Source organism: Rhamphochromis sp. 'chilingali' (genome assembly GCF_963969265.1).
Source record: "Rhamphochromis sp. 'chilingali' genome assembly, chromosome: 14".
NCBI lineage: Eukaryota > Metazoa > Chordata > Actinopteri > Cichliformes > Cichlidae > Rhamphochromis > Rhamphochromis sp. 'chilingali'.
The window spans coordinates 3,850,062-3,872,194 of NC_137941.1; the positions used below are offsets into that span (position 1 = coordinate 3,850,062).

Genomic DNA, 22,133 nt, shown 5'->3' on the forward strand with positions numbered 1-22,133 from the left:
ATTATTTTTAATGGCCACAAGGGGGCGACAGCTGTGGTTCCAGTCCTACAGAAGTCTATGGGGAAACGGTTCTCTGTAAACACTCTCCTGATGAATTTATGGGCTCAGCCACTCATTTTTGTTATTTTATTTTATATTGGATTATCCGGAATATACTTGTTGGCAAGCAACCTGTAACGACCTGTGTGTCACTAGCCAGTAAGGATGAGGGTTTCACGGTCACTCTGCTGTCACATCCAGGTTCAAAGCGGGTGGCATCGAGGTAGCTACGCCCGTTAGAGATGCAGTCAGGCCAAAATGACAGTCGTTGTTACCTTTTGGTTTTGTGGTCATGGCAACACAGTCAGGTTTTTTGGGGCGTTTTCAGCTGGGTGATTTGCTGAAAAACGTACCAGCACTAGATCAGATTACACCAGCATACACACTTAAATTCAATTTGTTTCTGTTTGCCCTTCACCAGGCATATTTCTGCTGAGTACAGCTCTACAGTATCCGAGGAAGATTTCCCGCCTCACCCCCATCCAGCTTTCTCACACACACACACACACACACACACACACACACACACACACACACACACACACACACACACACACACACACAGAAGGGAGGAGAGGAAATTTTCTCCTCTCCATCTTCATCACAACACCTCACCTTGACATGCTCCTGCATCTGGGCTTCATGTTGTCGTGATAGCTGTTCATGTTGCCTCTGAAACTCTGCGATGAGTAGCTGCCTCTGGAGCTGCTGCTTGTGTTTAAGAGCCACCAGCTCCTGCTGCAGGTGCTGCTCCTGCTGGCCTGTGGGAGGTTTTGGAGACGCGATTACTCAGCGCATCTACATCTACGGGCTGGAATGCCGCAAGATAAGCGGAGACTTACTAATGACTGGTCCGCGGCCTGTCTCAGTAGACGTGGAGGTGGGTGGCGTGGGGTGGGGTGGAGGAACCAAGCCAAAGGAGGGCTGCTGCTGGTGGTGGTGAGCGTGGTCCACTATGCGCAGATCCATGGGAAGGATGGCTGTGGCGGTGGAGGGCAGCGCCGCTGTGCTCACGTCCACTGAAACAGCAGGGAACAGTGAGCAGGAAATTTTATTATATGTTCACATTAAATTTGTAATTATTTAAAGATCATCTTAAGTTCATTTAATAGCAGCCAAAACATCATGTCCTCTTTGATCCAAATGAGACAGACGGACACTTGTTACATCAGATGTCCAAACTCTGTGGCCGTGCCAGCTGCACTCATCATTACACTTCATGGTGCTCGCGGCTGCTTGTAACGTTAGCACTGAGAACTTAAGTCTGTTTTTATAGCTGTACACAGCAGATAAGAGCATTAGGGACACAGCGAAAGCATAAAATGTGTCTGAGATTTTGAAAGCCGGAGATCATCAGAGCATCAGTGTAAGCGGCAGAGGGAGAAAACGTGTTTATGTAAATCCATACAAACATCAGAGAGCGAAAACACCGCCCATCCCACCCCAACATGAATTTCACAGCAAGGATTTGTGCGTGTCTGCGTTTCGGTTTGTTACCGTGTGTGTGTGTGAGCAGAACTGCTTGTGTCACAGCCGTCACGACTTCAGACGTGACACCGTAAAGAAAAAGGTCGCAGGAATCGACTTTTTAAACCTCACGACAAGGTGTTAAAATATTAGCAGGCAGGAATAAACCGTAAAGACCCATCTGTTTTTGTTGCTTCCTTTATGATTTACTCAGTCTGCATCATTTAATCTGCTTTATATGAATAATCCAGCGAGGTCGCACAGGGCCCCATGGTAAATGAAAGGTAATGCCCTGCTTCAACACCCCTGCTTGTCATGCAACAGCTCAGGGTACGAGTGCAATCAGATTAGTTCTCTACAAGCAAACAACACAGCAGCTTACACACAAAAAGTAGCACACCAGGGAAACGAGAAAAAAAATCAAATTCTGTGCCTTGATCTTTGAATAAAACATGCTGTGATCAAACACCATTAGCACGCTACTCCATTCAATCCAAATTGCAGATTCAGTTTTTGAAATAAACCTTTTATCTATGCAAGTAAATTCTGACTTATACATCAAAACCTCACGTGCACCATTTGGTCTACTCGGATCAATATCTGCTGTGTGGAGAAGCAGCTTGCACCACGCCAAGCCCTCCACCAGCGATCAATAACCTAAAACCAGCGCGAAGGCTCCCCAGCCTATCGTGGATGTTCTGGCATCCCTGGTGGCCAATGAGGTGGCGATGAAGTTGCAGTTACTTGCAGGAAAGGTCCAATGACATCTTTGGTACTGGGCAGGTTTTCAGTGCGGGGAGAAACTTGACACCACCCAATGGGACAGCATGGGAGAGAAGAAGGGTGTGGCTAGGCCAGACTTGCTGGTGCTTCGCTGGTGCACACGTGTGTGTGTTTGGTTGTATCACTGCTCTTGCAGGGACTTGTTTATAGGCTGGACATTAGAAGTTCTGTTAAATCCTTCAGTTGGAAAAGATGAAAAGGACTAGGCTTAGAATTAATTAGGCAAGGGTGGAGGTTTATTTAAAGACTTAAGAGTTTACCATCCAGCTGCGCCACTCTTGCTGCTCTTAAAAAAAACATAACGCCAGGTGAATTTAGCAGCATTTACTGTGACGGGTGAGTCATCTGTGTCTACATGCAGGAGCCTCATTAGAGGACCACAGTGACTGCCATGTTGAGTAAAGCGTCGGTCCCAATCAACCATGTTATCCAAACAAAGCCAGCCGCACTGAACCATGTTCAAATTCAGCCCCCTTCTCGCCTCTCACGCAAACATTTACACAAACATGTCAGCTGTTTACACACATATTTAATAAGGTCAAACAAAACAAAACGTTTTGTTTGACAATCAGTGGTGACAAACATGAATGGAGCTGGACCTCAATTAATGCCACCTCAACTGTAAATGTTTCCACATGAACTGAGTGGCACAAATGTCCTGTAAACAGGCCTCTGGCACACGCTCTCAAACACTCAAACACTCAAACACTCAACACACACACACACACACACACACACACACACACACACACACACACACACACACACACACACACACACACACACACACACACACAATCACTTCACAGCAAAGTACAAATTCAGCTATCCAAACTTTCATGCAACCCTATGGAATCCTTAGATGTTTATTACTAAACAATAAAACAACAAACGCAGCTGTCTCGCATGACCTGAAATGAAATATGGAGCAACTCGTGTTTTCGCAGCACAGATTAGTAAACTAACACATGAAACTTATCAGACACACACGTTTTGCCAACAAGCTGACACTTAGTGCCACGATTCAAACACAGCAGAGCGAGTTTCTCAGCCAAAAACATGCGCCAAAGAACCAAAATAATTTTTACCCAAAAACAGTGCTAAACTTGTGCCACAGCAGTCCCCCTCTCCCCACCTCGGAGCAGCTGGTCCTGAATATACCCTTGTCCCTGTGATGCATATTCCTTTGTGCGGTTTGTGTTGTGCAAACAGTGTTTTAGAAGCACTGGGTTACCTCTGTGCGTCTACATGGGAAGCAATTTTAAAAGCCAAATGCCTTTGTATGTTTTATTATGTTAACATGGCCGGCCACTTACGGAGCTGTGATCAATGGCCAAGTGCAAGGCTAAAGCCAGGCAGCAAAATAAACTAAGTACAGCTACTTATCCTCAAACTGAGGGGCTACTAGTGCCGACGGCCAGGAAGAGACAGAGATGGAGAGAAATAGGGAGGCGGTGTAATAATCATCGCTTCGACCAGCTACTCCGAGGCTAACCACACTGGGCTGCCACATTAAGACTGCACTGAGAGCTATTGCTGGCTACAGATTGTGTTGTTAGCTACACAAAGAGACACAGGAAGATAAATAAGGATCATGTACCAACACAGTCTATACCCAAACTGCACAGACTCGGAGAAGTCGTTCCAGTGCCCAAGGAGAATGTTTTTGCTCCTATGGTTTCATCCTCTTGGATAAATGCATCTCACATGAGAGAAGATGCACTTAAGACTGTAATGCTGTCGGGATTGTGTATCTTTAGGGGCTGAAACTATTTTCTTTAATTATCCAGACACAATTATGCTTTGGATCATTAAAAAGAGGGCTGTCAAAAGTTTGGAGCTCCAAGGAAACATATTTGCGTCACTAACAGTTCACAGTCAAGCTGACACGGCTCTCAAGGATCGCAGTACTGTTACAGTTGCACCGTGACAAAAACACCAGCAGCTCTCCTAATAACAAACCTCAGAGGCATGTTTATAGTAAACAAAGCCTTGTCAATGGCGGCAGACAAACAGGGCGACATACAGCCCTGGGAGAAGCCACCTGTGAAGTAATTAGCCCAGCTTACACTGATCGCACTCTGTGAATATGGCATTGGCTTACGGGGAGGAGAGGTGCTTTCATAACAGCTGACTCACCCCGACAACAACGGACGTGATAATGCAAAGATTCTCGCTGCAGATTTGGATGAGCAATTCAGAATGAATGCTAACAGATGCTTCCTGAAATAAACGAATAAAAATACTAGCGCTATTATTACGCACTGATTTCTATCTCGAGTATATGTGCACGTGTGGAGACTACTGCTGCGGTTCTTGCAACCTTGTTGCACAAAACACTGCAAATTGTAATAAATAAAAAAAAGTCTTTTTTCGAATAATTCACAAATGAAGTTGGCTCTAAATGTCCTTAAGCCCCAGGACGTCTCTTTAAAACTATAAAAGGCAAACGTAAGATAAACTCTGGACAGGAAATTGTGTTTACTTTGTAGAAATCGTTCAGGATCGAGAGAGTTCATGACTACGGCCTGACTGAAAGCAACGAAACCCAACATAAACAAAACTCTTGAAATGCCAGGCTCTGCCTCCTCTTCTCTCTCTCTTATCTCCTCATTCATCACTGTGTCCCTCGATGTACCCCTCCCTCCTTCCGCTCATCATCACCCCCCCAATCAGGCTAAGATTATGGATCACACAGAGTTATTTATAGACGAGGACTCCCAGAGGAGTTCCTCGCCCCACTGGGCTCCTGTGCACTCCCATGTATGTTTACTCACAGCTTATGAGAAACTAAGAGTGCAAACTCATTCACAGTTCCAACAGAATGAGCAAATGTCAACACAAGCCTCACAAATTTAGAATGAACAGCAATCGCTGACATAATGTCAACCGGCTGCGAGCCCAGCAGACTCAGGTGCTCACAGAGGAGGGAGGCAAACACCATGGTGACTGCTGGGACTGTGGCCAGTGGTTGGTCGGACAGTGGAGAAGGGGTGGGGCTTGAGGTGGAGGGTGAACCAATGACGGTAGGCAAGCGATTCAACAAACGATCTGCATGTGCATTTAGCTCAGTGCTTTACTGTCAAGTCCGGGGTGGGTGGGTGTGACTGTTGATGTATGCCTCGCTGCATGTCCCAGTAGCATGGTAACATGGCCACCAAAAACCTGTGGGTTTTTTCTGCTTCCTCCTTTCTCTGGCGATATTTCCCCAGATTAACTTATAAAAAAACAAAATGCATTTAGTACTAAAGTGTTCTCGTTAGGAGATAAAGAGATACAAAAAGTGTATACTAGCACTTTTCAAGGAGATTATCTAGCTGTGTCACAGCGCTGTGATTTTAAATGTCAAAGCTGGAGTAAACTGAGATAAATTAAAGTGATCCAAGGCAGGCAGCAGCAGAGTCAAATGGTGATACGGGATGCAATCTAACATTCAGTCCTTTCTGTTTATATGTCGAGCAGTAGTCCCAGTGAGCTTACTAACTTCCATGCATTTTGCTCCACACATGCACACTTATGTGCACAATAGGCTGTGCGGAAGGACAGACGCAGCCACTGCCATCTGCTCCATTCAGTTAAAGGCTGCGCTGAGCGAGCCTCCATACATCAGTGCCATTCAATAAACACTGCCACTACTCCAAGCCGCACACCCACACACACAGCAAATGAACATGCACACACACGAACATGCACTCACTCCCTAAGTGAACATATATACATAACACAGCAACACATCCACAGGCAAAACAAGAGTCTGCATAAACAGATGCACGCCTGTTGATCACTTAATGTACAATCAGCACACTGCACTGAATAAACTCTGTGAAAGAAGACTCCAACAACACATCCTTTACACAAAGGAAAACCACAACAAACCTACAAGCCGGCCGAGCACAGCTACACGAGGATAACATAAAGCACTTCACTACATGCGGTTTGAACAGTAATTCTCTGCATAACAGGAATAGCTCTTACCCATCAGTTATGCCGTGCTGCGCTGTTCTTGCACGTTTGAGAGTGGCGTACAGTATCTGAGCGAGAGAGAGACAGAAAGTGCGTTTGTAGCCAAAAGTGCGAGTGAGAAGAGATGGCGTTCAAGTCCACTGCAGCACACAGACACAGCAGACCGGCCTGGGTTAGGTCCTAACAACAAATCTTTCTCCCTCTCGATCTTTCACACAGTCCGTCTCTCACTCTGTCGCCTCTCTCTGCTCCTCTCACTGACGTGTTTTGCTCTGCCCTCCAGCTGCCACTCTCCCTCCCTCCCTCTGCTCCTCCGGTCCCCTCCCACTCACTCTCTCTCCCACTCTCTCTCCCTCGGCTCTCAGTGACATCAGGGGGCAGTCTCGGGCATGTTGAGCATTTTATTACAGTCACTCTCCCTCTTCTAACACACCGGCAAACACTCTGTCTACATTCCTATTTCCCTACACCACCTATGCTTTCGTGCACTAAATCTGCATTTTTGGACTAAACAGAGCCAAGTTGTACTTACCCACGCTTACACATTTATTAACAGACACACACACACTTTATGTAAAATCCTCCTACACACCAGGAACCTTACAGCATAGACAGTCGCTTTCTGTGAAGCTGGTTTGACAGTAGCAATACATTACAACCACTGAAGACACACATACGTCACAGACATTGTCTCTGTTCACTACAAACACGCACATAGAAACAAAACGAGCTGTTTACTGGTGGAGACTGATACCCCAGAAACTTTATGATGTTAGTAACTTTGTTCTGGAAACTCTTTCTGTTTTTAAAAAGAAAAGTACCTTTTATTCCAGTGAATCATCGCCACCTAAATATGCAAATAATGGATTATTATTACACAAGACGGAAAGAGGTTCATCTGTTTAAGGAGTTCTACTGAAGCAGTTAAATAAGTAAATCTTAGCAAGAATGCATGACTAGTAAACAGGAGAGACGCTGAATCACAGGCCTGAAACCTTATTTGTAGATTAGTGATGAGTTTGGGATTGAATGATAACGGGGAGCGTTTAGGGGACGGCTGAAGGACTGGCCTACTGAGTGGAATCAGTCCACTTAAGACAAGTGCTCCTCTGGGGGCAACACCTGACGTGCCTTTTGGTTCTTTCAATGAAGGTTCAGTCGATATGTGTTAAAAGAAACAGGCAGGATGGACCTGACTGTTTGCCCCAAGTGGGTTAGTTGTCCTCTGCGCTCTAACACTCTGCTTTCCAACTCCCCTTGAATTACACTGGAGTAAAGGCAGGGTGCCAGTTGTGAACTGGAATCAGACACCTGCCTTTCACCGACAGGGTGCCAGTTCAGAGCCCGGGTGGAGCCAGTTACGCTTTAATTTCTTTAAATAAATACAAGTTTTGACAAGTTCAAAAATCAAACTGGACCAAGCGCTGCACAGAGGAATCATGGTGAACAGAATCTGTGGGCTGAGTCACAGGTCGATTTCTTGAGACGGCCCCTCCCATATACGCAGGTATGTGGTGCAACTTTGGGCCAAGCAACTTTATGATGGTGTGATGGCGTCGGCTTTCTTCGGCTCTCACGCCAGTGTTTGTTTTTTGTTTGTTTTTTTCAGTTGAAATTCGCGGGACTGCATTTAGAAAAACATGAGTGATATACTGCCACTGTGGAGAATGTTCAATTTTTCACTTTTATGAGTAACCCCGTTTGCAAGGCAGTTGAAAACAATTGTCTTCATTTTGATTCTGATGGGAAACAGATGGTTTTCTGATCCACTGCATATGGAGTTAAACAACACTGAAGGGTTAGGACTGCTCAGTCCAACTGAGATATGTCCAGTGCTTGCAACATACACATCCAAGGTCAGAGATGTCCTTTGCAGTTTTTATGTCTGAAAAAAAAAAAAAATCAAAAAATAACAAAGAATTATTTTCTTTAACGGCCGTCTAGCCTGGCAGCTTTTGCAATCATCATGATCTTGCTTTTCCAAGACGGGCTCTGTAAACTCTTTAAAGGTTCCTTGCGTGTTTTTCTTCTTCTTTTCTTTTCTTTATCTATTTATTCATTTCTATTATTATTCACATTAGTGCATATGGAATATGGCAATGCCCAAGCTGACAAGGAGAAGAAAAAGAAAAAGAGAAAAGATAAGAATAAACGGACAGAGCAGAAGCGGGGGGGAAAAGGAATTACACTGATAGGTTTGAAACTAAAGAGATCATGGAAGCACACAGGATACCAGCATGCAGCATACTGTCCTATTTTTGCATATGTTCCCATGAATGTGCATGTACATACACGTGTGGATGTATGCGTGTGTAGCATGGTCTGTTCCTGTGTGTGCGTGTTTGCAGAAGCTATTTTTGAAGTTCAGTGTAGAATCCAGGAAGCCAATTTTGTTTGATCAGACAACCCACCTACACACCTGGCTGCGATAAAGGCCTGCCTTATCAGCTTGTTGTATAGTGTTGACGTCAAAGGCTTAGCTAAGCATCATGCAGCCATGACACTGATAACACCTAACGCTACTGATCCCAAACCGCAATGGCATACACGCACGCAAACAAACAACGTGTCATTTTTAGAACAGGGAGAATCTCCCTCGTACAGGCCGCTGACACATCGCGGCGAAATCAGCGTGCAGAGAAAAGCTGGGAGGGAAAGACGACGGTCAAAGAGCAGCAGCAACGATCTGACAACTTAACAAATGAAAATGAACAGCGGGGTGCGTGTAGTCGGCTTTGGAAAATGTTTGTTGGTCAACACCGCATACAAAAAGGACGACTTGTTTTCAGACCACTCATGCATTATTGGGCTTGTTTGGATGGACAACATAAGAAAGAAGCAATTAAAGCAAATTTGTTTTGTAATCAACAAAAGTCTTGAAATAAAGGAGCATGCTGCAGTGCCATATACAGCTCTTCACAAAGAGTTTCAACACAAACAGAACTTCTCTTGCTCCACACGGAGTTGTTCAAACCATGTTGTGGTGCCACAGCAGATGTTGTTTCCTGTTGTTAATATGTGTCTTATTGGGACTTTTGTCTGCTTCCTTAGTCACAAGGGATCACCACAGCAGATGGATCCACATATTTTATTTGGAAATATTTTACGTCAGCTGCCCTTCCCGCAGTCTCCCTCCTGAGCATTTGTGCCTCCTCCCCTCAGACTGCAGCTTTTTTGCATATTAAGCAAATGTAATAACAACTACATATGGGACTTCCACGTAAGACTCGCTGCCAAAATCACTGATGTCTGACAATAGCCAGCCAGCAACAATCAGGTCAAATACACAACAGGTTTGCATGCAGATAAAGTAAGTGTTGCTTCTACCGAACTGCATCCTTGGGACTGCTGGATGTGACGAGTGCTCATCAAGTAAAACCAACTCGTATTAGTCAAAGCCCAGAACCTTCATACAAGTTAGGCAATGAATTCCTGTGAAACTGGGCTTTTGCAGTTATTTAGAAGCCTTAGAGAGAAACAGACGAGGCAATAAGTGAGTGATTCACAGATAAATAACTATCTGCATCATAGTCAGTGTGCACATGTGTCTTAAATAATGCATGTGGCATAATGATCGCAAGGCATGCTGAAATACACAGTGTGGCAAGCAGGCAGACAGAACTGATGAATAAGTAATGGACGGTGTCCGACTCATAATGTACACACGAGAGCTGCTCACACACACACACACACACACACACACACACACACACACACACACACACACACACACACTAAACAATAAACGAACCTGTTCAAGCTCAGGAAGAAGAAAAGACACCAAGTCGTATTTTTGTACCTTGGTATGCTCTCGTCATCCCTCCTCCTCTTCATAGTGATGGGGGGCTTTGCTTTTTTCATCCATCTCCCCAGAGAACTCCAGACCCAACTTAAAATACTATGTCGTTTATTATTGATTTGAGTTATTTATAATACACACGCATACTCTCTTTGTAATCCCCCTTTACCTTCCCTTCTCTCCCCTTTAGCGTTCCCATTTAATGGCACACTGGGAAAATCTCAAAATTGAGGCACTAAATCTGAAACTTATAATAACAATACAATAATAATATATAATAACTAAAATTAGTATTACGAAGTATTTCAAAATAATATCAACACAGATTTAGTTAACGCCATGAAAGTCAAGAAAGGGGGCATCTTAGGTTTCCACCTGCTACAACAGGGTAACACCCAGTCTGATCCCAAACCCCCGGTCAGATTATTCTCTGGTCTCTAAGAGGACCCAGATAAACTATAAATAAACTAAAAGACAAAGTGCACTTGGCTAAAAGAAGCCTCCAAAAGTAAAATGGGGGAAGAAGCAGGTGAATTGAAGGGGGATGCAGATGGGTTGTAAGCCAGTCCCTCTGCAGAGCCCAGAACGTACTAGATATCAAAAGGGCCACTAGGATGGCAACAGAGGCAGCAGAATTTACAAGGTGGCAAAATATAGTGTGTATATATATTTTGTTGATATACTGGAGTGAACTGAATGTTGTCAGAAGTGACTGAGGTTTAAAAATGTTTACAGCGATTGAGATCAGCTTCTTTTTACTGTCTATTGAACAGCATGTGGATACACATAAAAGCAAAAGTGACAGAAATCAATACCATCGCTATAAACCTGTGTGGTGCTGCCTTTCTTTGCATACACAAACACACAAATACACGTAAATATACACACATACGCTGACTGGACAAATCACAAGGAAGCAGCATCAGTTTTCTAAAACGTCTCGAGCTGCTGTCTCGCTGTTTCTAAGTATGGTTGTAAGATCCACTATGAATACATATACACAGTGAAATGATTTGTCATCCAGCAGAGATGTAACTTAAACGCTTCTAGCTGTGTTAGGCTGCTAACACAAACCTTATAGAGCTAAATAATTTATATGAGTGGGAGGCCTACAGAGATAAAATTATCCAGCCATATTGTAAAAGACACTCTGAGAAGAGCTGAAAGTGCAATGAAAGTTATTATTCAAAAATAAAATCATTGCATCCACAGATATTTCTTCTTCGGGCGATCGTGGCTCAAGAGTTGGGCGTTCGTCTTGTAATCGGAAGGTTGCCGGTTCGAGCCCCGGCTCGGACAGTCTCGGTCGTTGTGTCCTTGGGCAAGACACTTCACCCGTTGCCTACTGGTGGTGGTCAGAGGGCCCGGTGGCGCCAGTGTCCGGCAGCCTCGCCTCTGTCAGTGCGCCCCAATGCGGCTGTGGCTACAATGTAGCTGCCATCACCAGTGTGTGAATGTGTGTGTGGATGGGTGGATGATTGTGTATAGTGTACAGACCATTTACCATTTACTTGGTTTGTATCCAGATGATGAATCTCAGCTTTTCACTGTTTAAAGCTAAAAGCATTGTTTTTGGAAAAAGCTTGGGCCAAATGATGCCCACTGTACAGCCTGGATGTGTGTGAGTGTGTGTGTGTGTGTGTGTGTGTGTGTGTGTGTGTGTGTGTGTGTGTGTGTGTGTGTGGTAAAGCTCCACAGAAATATAAATTCTGGCAGTTCTGAAGAACTGAAAACATCAAGGCTTAAAAACACCTTAAAAACGCAGCAAAGATAACAGAAAGAGAGGCTTCGAGCTGCCAGCTGCAGCGAGGAACTCCGTTCATTCATATTTTATACCGTCTCGCTCCATCTCAATTGTAATGCCTTCGCCGAGCTCACAGCAGACAGAGACCCATTAGCTTTCAGTGATGCTAAACTGAACTTATGAAAGACGTCAGCCCACCGCACTGCTCCCTGTGCTCTTACAATCACATGGGTCACAAGAACACCAACCGCTCAAATCTCAGACTCTTCATGAGCAATGAAGCTGTTGTTTACTACGGCCTTGTCAACAATGAAGAAAAAATAAAACCACAGACAAACAAACACAAAGATGACCACAGATGTAAATGGAGGATAAACAAATATCATCTTGTGGGGCTATATTAAGGACTTGTTGCCCTTTAAAAGGTTTTTTTTTTTTTTTTTTTCAAATACCTATTTATACTTAGTTTTTACTCTGATTATTTTCTATTACAGAAACTGTAAGCATAGAAGATTAGAGATATCGATAAAGAGATACACAGATTAGAAAGTCTATTCTTGATATTCACTTTTTCAGTTCTACAAAACGCTCACCTCTCGTCATTCTCGGCACCATCTTCTACTCTACTTAGAAAATTGGTGCAGGCAGAAAACCATTGTCTATTTCTTCTCTTAAATGAGTCTGCGGTAAAGTACAGTCTATCACTGACAGCCATGCCGTAGTCATTAGCCTGTGGGCTTATTTATAATGAACTCCTTTTCCAGGACCAAGGAAAGCTAACCTTTGGTTGTGATGGTGTCCTGGACAAATGGTAACAAATTCTTTGCGAGCAGAAAGCAAAGGTCTGAGCCCTGGAGTGGTCATCCATAATAGCTTCCAGAAGACTCTTCCAGAGCCATATATTTCTACTAAGGCTTTTAAAAGCCTTTACAAAACACACCTCTGCATTAATAAGTGAGTTTGACAGGAAGTGAAAGGGCAATGCATAGTTGGAGTCAAATGTGAAACATATCCATTTGCATATAAACAGACAAACACTACTTTTACAAATGGCTTTAAAGGAACTGGAGACTCTGATGTGGTAATTGATGAGAACTTAGAAAGAGGGGGGAAAAAAAAAAAAAAAAAAAAAGAGTATTCGCAATACTGCCTGCTGATTATATCGCATTCTAGCGTGCACATGCTAATACGTTACCGTTCGAGTCTTTCTTAAACAGGCAGAGGGAAAGAGCGAGGGAAACCACAGCTGCAGATTAACAGAATCAATGCAAGACAAAGAAAGTCTGCAGAGCTTGTTGGTTATGCCACAATCTGTATTCTGCATTCAAGTTGTGTTCAAGGCGGTGGTACCAACTCCCTATGTAAGCATGCTTTTCTTTGTGTTCAGGGACTTTTATATCTCTGACCACTCCAGGTTTAATCACAAACAATGCATTTTTATTTTTCCATTGCCCGCAAAGAGCAAACAGGCAAAATCATTTTGAAAAAGTCTCATTATTGATGCACTACGTCTATCCCACTCTTGAGCTTTTTATAGCTGCAGAAAAACAGTAAAAACAACCTATTTATTGACGGCAACAGGCCGTCTTATTGCTTAGCTGTCACACAACACACAAACAATGTTTCAGACCATTGAAGGCCAGATCACCTAATGAGCAGTGAAATCTCTCTCGTGCATAAAGTGCACAGGTTAAGCTATTTTTTATTATGATCCAAGAGAGCAAAGGTGGAAATGCTCATCAAGTACCTTCAGAAAGATATACTTTATATGCAGTCTATACTCACAGCCTGGCTGTATTCATTCAAGAGCCCCACAGCAGCAATAACACTTCCTTCATCTGCATGAAGCCACAATGCACATATTTGTACTTTTTCTACTGAAAGCAAATCAATACAACCTCAAAAGCTCCACCTTCCTCAGGGGAAGTTCACCCAGGCTGAACTTTCCCACAGAGTTGAACCATGGTGAACTTTGAGCGAAGATGCGACCCAAAGCGTCACAATCGCAGGAGACACCAAAAACCAAACACAGAATTTAGACAACTTTGCTCTGCCGAAACAGAAAGTCGTGCCCGGTGCAGACGGGTCATGGTTTATATAGCGGATGCGTGACGATTTCACTGGACTGTTTTAAAATGTTTGTGATTTGGTCACAAAGTTTCCAGGCCTACCTTCAACTGTTCCTGTGGAATTTCCCCTTCAACTCTGTGACGTGAACAAACACACGAGGAAATAAAAACAAATTTTAAAAGTGTTACGATCAGGGTTGGTTCCCTTGTGATCAGAATGCAAAAGTAGAAAAATCATCATTAAAAAACGTTTCCATTTTGCTGTCCTGTAATACTACACAACCACACCTTCGCTGGCACTTCAAATCCCCACATCTCTCCTCTTCACCAATTCCCATTGTGCCCCAAAATGTTACTATCTCACATCAAAAATGAAGGTTGGGGTTTTTTTGTGGTTTTTTTATGTATTCGTACACAAACATTGACTAACACAGCCTCACTCTTGAGACGTCTGGTAGGTTTTTGAAAGCCATGACAGTCAGCCGTAACAGGGCCAAATGCAATATTTATAACCTGGTAACATGGTAAAATCTTTCTCCCTATATGACATCCGCACAAAGTCTCATGCAGAACCTGCCGAGGCTGTCAGGATAATGGCACTGATGCAGACAAAGTAGGTTAAGGCAATGCCTGTTCTGCTGGAAGACGAAAACAAGTCTGGCTCGAAGCACTCCGCCATACTTTTTTATGCCCAAATGTGAAGAGTGTGTATGTGTGTGTGTCTCTTTAAGGGGGTTGACATGAAGGCCACAACCTCAGGCTATGTCTGTAAATATAATCAGGCTCTAATACACTGCCTTGTATTCCCTTTGTAACGCCTATCTTCCGCTCAGGATCAGATTTGATTTCACCTCATGCTCTCCGACAGCTTTAGGTTTGTTTTAGGATTCTGCCTTAAACTCGTGGCTGTATGCTCCGAGGACTTTATATCAGCCTCTAAGGAATATTAAAAATAGTTAAATTATTCTGTTCCGCTTGGGAAAAATAAGTCGTGACGAAGCAAAGGGCAGAGGATTATATCTTAGCTCATCTGAAGTTTCAGAGAACCCATTGGAAAAATCTCCTGAGCATCGTCTTTGTTAGTGTGTGTGTGTGTGTGTGTGTGTGTGTGTGTGTGTGTGTGTGTGTGTGTGTGTGTGTGTGTGTGTGTGTGTGTGTGTGTATTTCTGCTAGTGATGGTGGTTAAGCAGAAAAGTAGCAGCTGCCCACCAGCTCCTGCCTACACCAACCTGGCACCAAGCAGGGGAATCCATGCCAGGTCAGGGAGTGACAAGGATGGGGAGGGGGTTGGTAGGTGGCTCTGGGGGCCCATATGGGGGGCTGGAACCAGGACCCGACAGCCTTGTGGGTTCCCTGGTGAGCATGTACGTATTAAACAGGTGGCCTTCGGTTAGGAATTAGGAAAAGGTGTGGACTCTAAGTGACACTGCTGGGATCTAGGACTAAAAATTCACAAGGTTATAATGTTCCGTTTATTTATCTGTGACCTACGTCCTCAGTTTAAATGGATGACTCAAGTCTTGAAATTGTATGTTTTAGTGCTTACACTCATTGTGATTAAAAAAAAGAAAAGGGTAATGTGATGATAATGTGTGGCGATACTTCAAAGGTTTTCCTGAGGGGAAGTTTGTTTTCCTAATGAGTTCTTCAGCATACAAAAGCAAAAAACATGAAAGGATGTGATGACAGGATGTCGTACGGAAGAGAAATGAGAAGTTAACGAGCAGAATGAAAGAAAGAAATGAGGTTGTACCACAAGCAAATCTGACCCATTGTGACGTAAAGCATGTTCCTTTACATTAACAGAGTGGGAGCTAACACCAACACACAAAACAACAATGTCAGGATTAAGGTCAAGCATACACTCATGCGCAGATACACGAAACTCTCTGTTCCAGCGAGTAGGGATGGAGGCAGCAGGGGTCTGGCTGGCAGACAAGTGTCTGGTCATGGTGACCTACACAAGTGGTGTCCTCTGGAACACACCTCGCTCTCCATCTCTGGCTTTTCACCACCAACCCTTTCCCTCTTTCGGCTGCGTTTCCACTCTCTTCTGTCCTTGCTTTGCTGTTATTTCCAAATTTGCACTAAATTATTGGAGTTCAGCATCACTGAAGGGAGAACATTTCTGCGGGGTTAAGGTTGAGGTTAGCGATTTAGCTGTCAGCGGTTAATTCTAGGAAATGCATTATGCCAATGAGCATCCTGTGCATGTGCAGAGAGATGCAGATGCAGAGGGGGAAAGAATTTGGTGTAGTCCAAAAATGTTTCTCTCCACTTTTTTTCTGATTTCCTTTCCAGAGTTTTGAAATGGTAATGAGGCTGCTGGTATTTGCATAATGTGCCTTTCCTCGTTCCTCTTTTTCTACTTATCCAGGCTCTCTTCTACTCAAATTGCGGTTCTCCTGCCTCTTACCATCTCCTTTCATTGCATTTATTCTTCTCCTCCCACTAACCTGCTCTCAGGTTCTTAAGTGCTCATAGATTATTGACAACTCTAAATAAAGATACGATAAGATAAGCAGTTCAGCCAGACAACAGGAGCTGACCAACAGGTCTGCCACTTCCTGTGTGAACAGCTCCTCATTCTTAGCAGGCTTGCTCAAAGCCTCTCATTCAGCTCAGCCCTAATATCAGCACTGTGCAGACGGAAAATGGACACTGCACAAAGCCTTAAGACTAAAAAACTGAAAAGGAAAAAAAGAAATACTGCTGTCAAATTTCTTGCCGATTACGACGGTGCATGCCAGGCAGGCAATGATGAAAGGAGCCATAACGAAGTCCTTCTGTGAGCTACAAAAGCATTTCTGGTCTACATAATCTGTCACTTCTGCTCCCACTTTACTCTTCTATTTTCCATCCTCTTCTCTCAATTTGTCTTCCTCTCTCCTCCTCCTTCCTCATCACTTCTCTCACCTTCCCCTCCCTCCTCCTCGCTCCCTGCAGCGTCTGTGCTCTGACAGTTATGTGTGAGTGGAGCGTGGGCTGCTGCTAATTTGTGCAGAGTGGGAGAAAGCTGTTTTGGCTCACCGAGGGGGGAAAAAAAAAGCCCAGTTTAGCATATATGATGGGATGGATGGACAGATAAGCCAAACTAAGCACAAACACACACACAAAAAAACTCACTTAATACACGTTTGTTTAGCCTGTAATTTTCACATCCTTGTCTAATGTCACATGTGCATTTACTGATAGAAGCAGCTGCTCAAACCTACATTCACATCCAAAGTGTGGAAGTGACTCTGGAAGGTGCAGACTTCTGTTCCTCTTACAGTACCTCCTCCTGGGTGCAATTTAGTCATCCTGATTAATATGCACCCAAATCTGTTTCTATCAGAGTCTTCCTCATTATCTCCCTCATTTTTAAATTTCAGTAGCATTCATCATGTCGCCTGATTGACTCAAATTTTGATCTGAAACTTTAAAAAGAAAGAAAATGCACAGTCACAGACTTGTGGCTTTAAGGTCGGCACCACTCACTGATGCTGTTAGCATCTCATTAAGGTCTGTGTTGAAATGGACTTTGCAGAATCAAATAAACACACACACACACACACACAGAGGAAGTGTTACTGTTGCTCTTGGCACCCACTTAATTAATTCTAACACATCGTATGAATGTGTTAATAGACCATTGTACTGTACCTATTCCAATAAAATGCTGTTGTCCTTTTTTTGGCAGGCATTTAAACATTTAGTTATTCTTAGGGTTGGAACAGTCTCCACATTTTCAAGTGAATTTATTCAGCATCTCAGTCCAGCGAGTTAACTGTAGAAATACAACTGTACTAGCTTTGAAGAGAACCGGTTAATCTTCCATCTATGGCAAAAAAGCAGGAATTCTGCATTTTTCACTGCCCTTTGTTGTTAGTGTGCGTACTATCGACACTATTCAACATCAATTTTGTGGCAGTTCAGTTAATCGGATCTCTGATTTTCTTTTTATTTAGTTTATCCTTTTTACAGCTACTTCCCTTCACTTTAACCTCATTGACTTGATAAGCACCCCAATGAAGAGCCATGAAGTACTGACTCCTGCAAGTCAAATTATCAATGGAATCTGCTATGAGTACCTGTGTATTTCAATTAAAACAGTCAAAAGAGGCACCGTGTCCTCTCTGTGCTGCCTCCCCTTTCATCTCACCCACCAACCGGCCCAGCAGATGGATGCCTCTCCCTGATGCTGGTTCTGCCAGGTCTCTTCCTGTTAGACAACAGATCTTCCTTCCTACCATCGCCAAACTCTTTCTCACAGGGAATTGGTGTAATATAACTGAAATATCATCACAAGAGAAAGTAATGTAATATAATGCCCTAGAAATATTTTTTCCACTCTAAATACACTGTGGGACATTTTGTGTACAGCTTCTCAGCATTTAAAGTGTAATGTACATTGTAATTTATGGAGCCAGTCACACAGACGTAGAGACCAGTTGGAGACCACCTTACAACCACCACAAGAGGAAAGAAATGAGCATTTGCTATAGTCACATGTAGTTTGTATGGAAGGTACTAACTTGTCTAACAGTTGTGAAACAGGAGACTGTGGTCCAAACTAGAGATGGCACGATACCACTTTTTTATGTCCGATACCGATACCGATATCATAAATTTGGATATCTGCCGATACCAATATGAATCCGATATAATGTTTTTTAATCAACAAAACTGTTTTTTAAATATCTTGCTGCATTTTGTATAAGTTCATACTCAAGTTTAAAACAACAACTACACTAAAGCTATTCTGTTATACCTGTATGCAAAAAAAATATTTCATAGTTCAGCAATACTGATCAATCTAATAAACTTAAACCTACACCATCCTCCCTATTCTGGTATTTTAAAGAGTACTTAGCGTAAATATTAAGCAACCTAACTAATAGGGTTCCAACTCCCAGCAACAACAAAAATAAATAAATAAAAAATAGGGAACCACCCCTCACGCTCCACCTCATGATGCTTAATCGACGTAATCAACCTTAATTTGATGCAGTGCGAAAAAAAATGCACAGAAATCAATTATTTTTCAAGAAATATTAAATAGATTCAACATCTTTCTTCAACAAAATTGCAGACTGCACAGATGGTACCTTCCCAAAGGAAAAAGTACTATAGCTTACTAGGGTATATATATTAGACTTAATAGTTACTATATACAGTAATTGACTTCTATTCATTTTACATCAAATTAAAACTTTGGGTGTCAGATAATTATTTATTAAAAGCTCGACATTTTAAATGAGAATAAGAAAGAAAAGTATGTCTTTGTGCCCCCTTTTCCCTGTTCATGCCCTATCGGCCCCCCTGGCTAAACTTTGCTAGATCCGCCCCTGCACAGTTACCAGCGTCAGCTACGTAGAAAAAGATCCTCAAGTAGAAAGTAATATTAAATAAATTCTAACAATAGCTGATCAAGCTTAAACGTGCTGCTGTTGTTCAGCCGCTGGTTTCCTCTTTCTGGTGCAAAGTGGGCCAAAAGCAAACTAGAGACACGGACTCACGACAGAAAAGCCGATCAGCTGATCGTTAAGCAGTTTCATCATTGAAGTAGCAGCCGGAGAGCGAGAGGCAGTCGCTTGTTAAGCTTAACGCAGGAATGCTTTACAAACATTCAGAGATGGACTTACACACTTGCTTTACTTCTCTCGGGATAACTTTGTCGGAGATGAAATGCTGGGTTGCTAGCGAAGCTCCACATGCTATCCAGACCACCGACAGGTCCCGCATGCCACAGCCGCTCTATCACGTGATGCATACTGCTCCGACGTGCTAACGTTCTGAGGTGAGTTACGGCGTGTTGCAAGTTTTGTGAGGTGCTTTCGTGATATTTAATGGATCGGATTACATTTTTTATTTTTCTCCGATATCCGATCCAGTAATTTAGGTCAGTATCGGACCGATACCGATACGTAATATCGGATCGGTCCATCTCTAGTCCAAACTAGAAATGGAAATCTTCCACCTTCTGAAGTTTCACCTTTGGAAAGGTAAGTCACATTTTTAAAAAAAGTTTTAAAGTGCCCACTTTCCAGTATGTGTCATGTCTTTTTCAGTTTTACTGCGACTCGGTTTGCAAGTGCATGGGCGCCTTCCGTCTTCTGTAGGAAGTGCAGGCGTCCGAGGCAATCAGTTTTTTGGTGCAGCATTCTCTTTGCAACCACTTGCCAACCAATCAGGAAAACCAAATTTTTTCTTAGAAGCTGGAGGTTACCAGGTGGTCATTTACTGGTCTGTAAGCTTGTGTCAGTGAGGTCTTATTGATATTTCAATTTATAGCAATTTGTATGGAGGAAGTGACTAAAGCCTTGAAATAAATTCAAACAATTTATTTTTTAACTGCTTCTTTGTTGATATGGTGACAAACATGAGTCATACCACACACAAAAAAATAGTGCCTTTAAGAAACTACTTTCACTTCTTTCATATGACACAGGGTTAGTTTCTCTTCTCCATTTTTGTGAATGTCAATGTATCATTACACAGTGATGCGATTTTGTATATAACACAGGTTTAACCCCCATTGGTCCTATCCACCACATGAGAAAGGGGTCAAAGGTTAATCCCTGCTTGTCACTATTAGCAGAGAACACAGGCTACAGTGGAGCTCTAACACTTTCTACAAATCTCAGACTTGCAGTACATTAATAAGTTTCACATTTACTTCCCCTTTCAGTTTGCTCACTCGCCCACACGTTCATATTCTTTCTGTTTCGCTCTCTCATTAGGGAGTCAGTTAAAGACTTGTAAATGTCAATATCATTAAGTTCATTTCTCTCCATATTATAGATACCAGCTCAACAAAGGCAGGCATCTAGCCCAAAGTTAACCGAGGAGTAGAGCAGGAGGGGATAAAGTGTGTTGGTCTAATGGGGTATAATTTTGTACATGCATTATATTATGCTCCAAGCTCCAATAAACGCATAATTACACCAAAGCTTTCTTGCAGACATCAAATTTTATGGAAGACTAAAACTTTCTAGATTTACAGCTTTGCTAAGAAACTCTAAAAACACTCTATTTCAATTTCATTCATAAAGCAGGGGTGTAAACATTTTTTTATACTTAAATGAAAACTAAAATGAAACTTGAAAGCCTCTGAGAGCCACTTGTTGTTTTGGGTTTTATTAAATACATGGATGTAGGCAGTCGGTTGAGTTGTTTTCGTGTCTCCTGGACTGACTCATTGCTGGTGAGATCAAAGCAGAGGCCTTACAATCCGGAGGATTCATGGTTCTTCTTGTCACTGAAGTTAGTCCTTTACAATCACTCTCGTGCTTTGTATTTGGCACCAGTAAGCTTTCCGCCTCAAAGTACTGCGGGATGGATACCAATCTAAAGATCACGAATGCCTAAAACTTCTGCACCATTGTCTATGTGCATGCGTCTGTCTGTGTGTTTATGCCATTACGTGGGTCACCACTGCAGGCAATGAAACATACTATTAGCAGGCTACAGCTCCGAGCCTTGGCACCCATATCTGTGACATCACTGCTGCATCAGCATTTCGTCCTGCCACATGGGACAAACATACCGCTTGTGGGTTGATGACATGCTTATGTGGCGCGATCATCCTACGTTCCAGTCAACAAGAAGATGAAGTTCCAACCAAATTTGCTTGTGCCACGTGCACTTTCACGTAAATGCACATGAAGTGACACACGCAGAGCGAATTCTAAACGGAGTCTGTCACTGAATAGCAAATTGTCATGTACTAAAAACAACACGCAACGTCAGCTAGTGGAAATGATTGCATGGCTGGGCCTAAATGATAAGTTCCCTCATAATCAGACACTGACAGGGTGTACTCTTAAGCCACATATTAGCAAGCAAGAGAAACCTGATCACCTCTGAGCATTAATGTTCTGTAATCACCTGTGGTGTACACCACCCAAAGACAAGACTGGATCAATTGCTCAGCTCTCAGTAAACACATGTAAGATGTACACCACTGAATTAATTGTACTGGATAACCTGTTCAACTGCTCATTACTGAACAGGTTTAGATACTCATTATCCAAGTATCTAATCAGGTAATCACATGCCAGAAACTCAGCGCATGTGCACACGCAGACACTGTCAACATGACCTGCTCAAGTTCAAACAGAGCAACAGAACAGAGAGGAGAAAAGTGATTTAATTTACTTTGAACGTGGCATGGTTGTTGGTGCCAGAAAAGCTGGTCTGAGTGTTTCAGAAACTGCTGATCTGCTGGGATTTTCACCACATAACCATTTCTACGATGATCCAACACAGAGAAATGATCCAGTTA

General features: G+C 42.9%; 1 protein-coding gene across 4 annotated transcripts in view; it reads right to left on the reverse strand.

Annotated features, from left to right (window-relative positions):
• The window catches only part of hdac4 (histone deacetylase 4), a 130,476-nt gene that overhangs the window by 52,371 nt on the left and 55,972 nt on the right, over positions 1-22,133 (reverse strand). For 3 of the 4 annotated variants that reach the window (XM_080902325.1, XM_080902323.1, XM_080902324.1), the window contains 2 exons: positions 882-1,058; positions 655-800 (listed from right to left, as the gene is read on the reverse strand). In XM_080902325.1, coding sequence (XP_080758451.1) covers positions 655-800; positions 882-1,058 — 323 coding nt within the window. Of the gene's footprint in view, positions 1-654; positions 801-881; positions 1,059-6,264; positions 6,470-22,133 lie in introns of those variants that run through there. The other variant, XM_080902326.1, reaches the window with a different exon arrangement.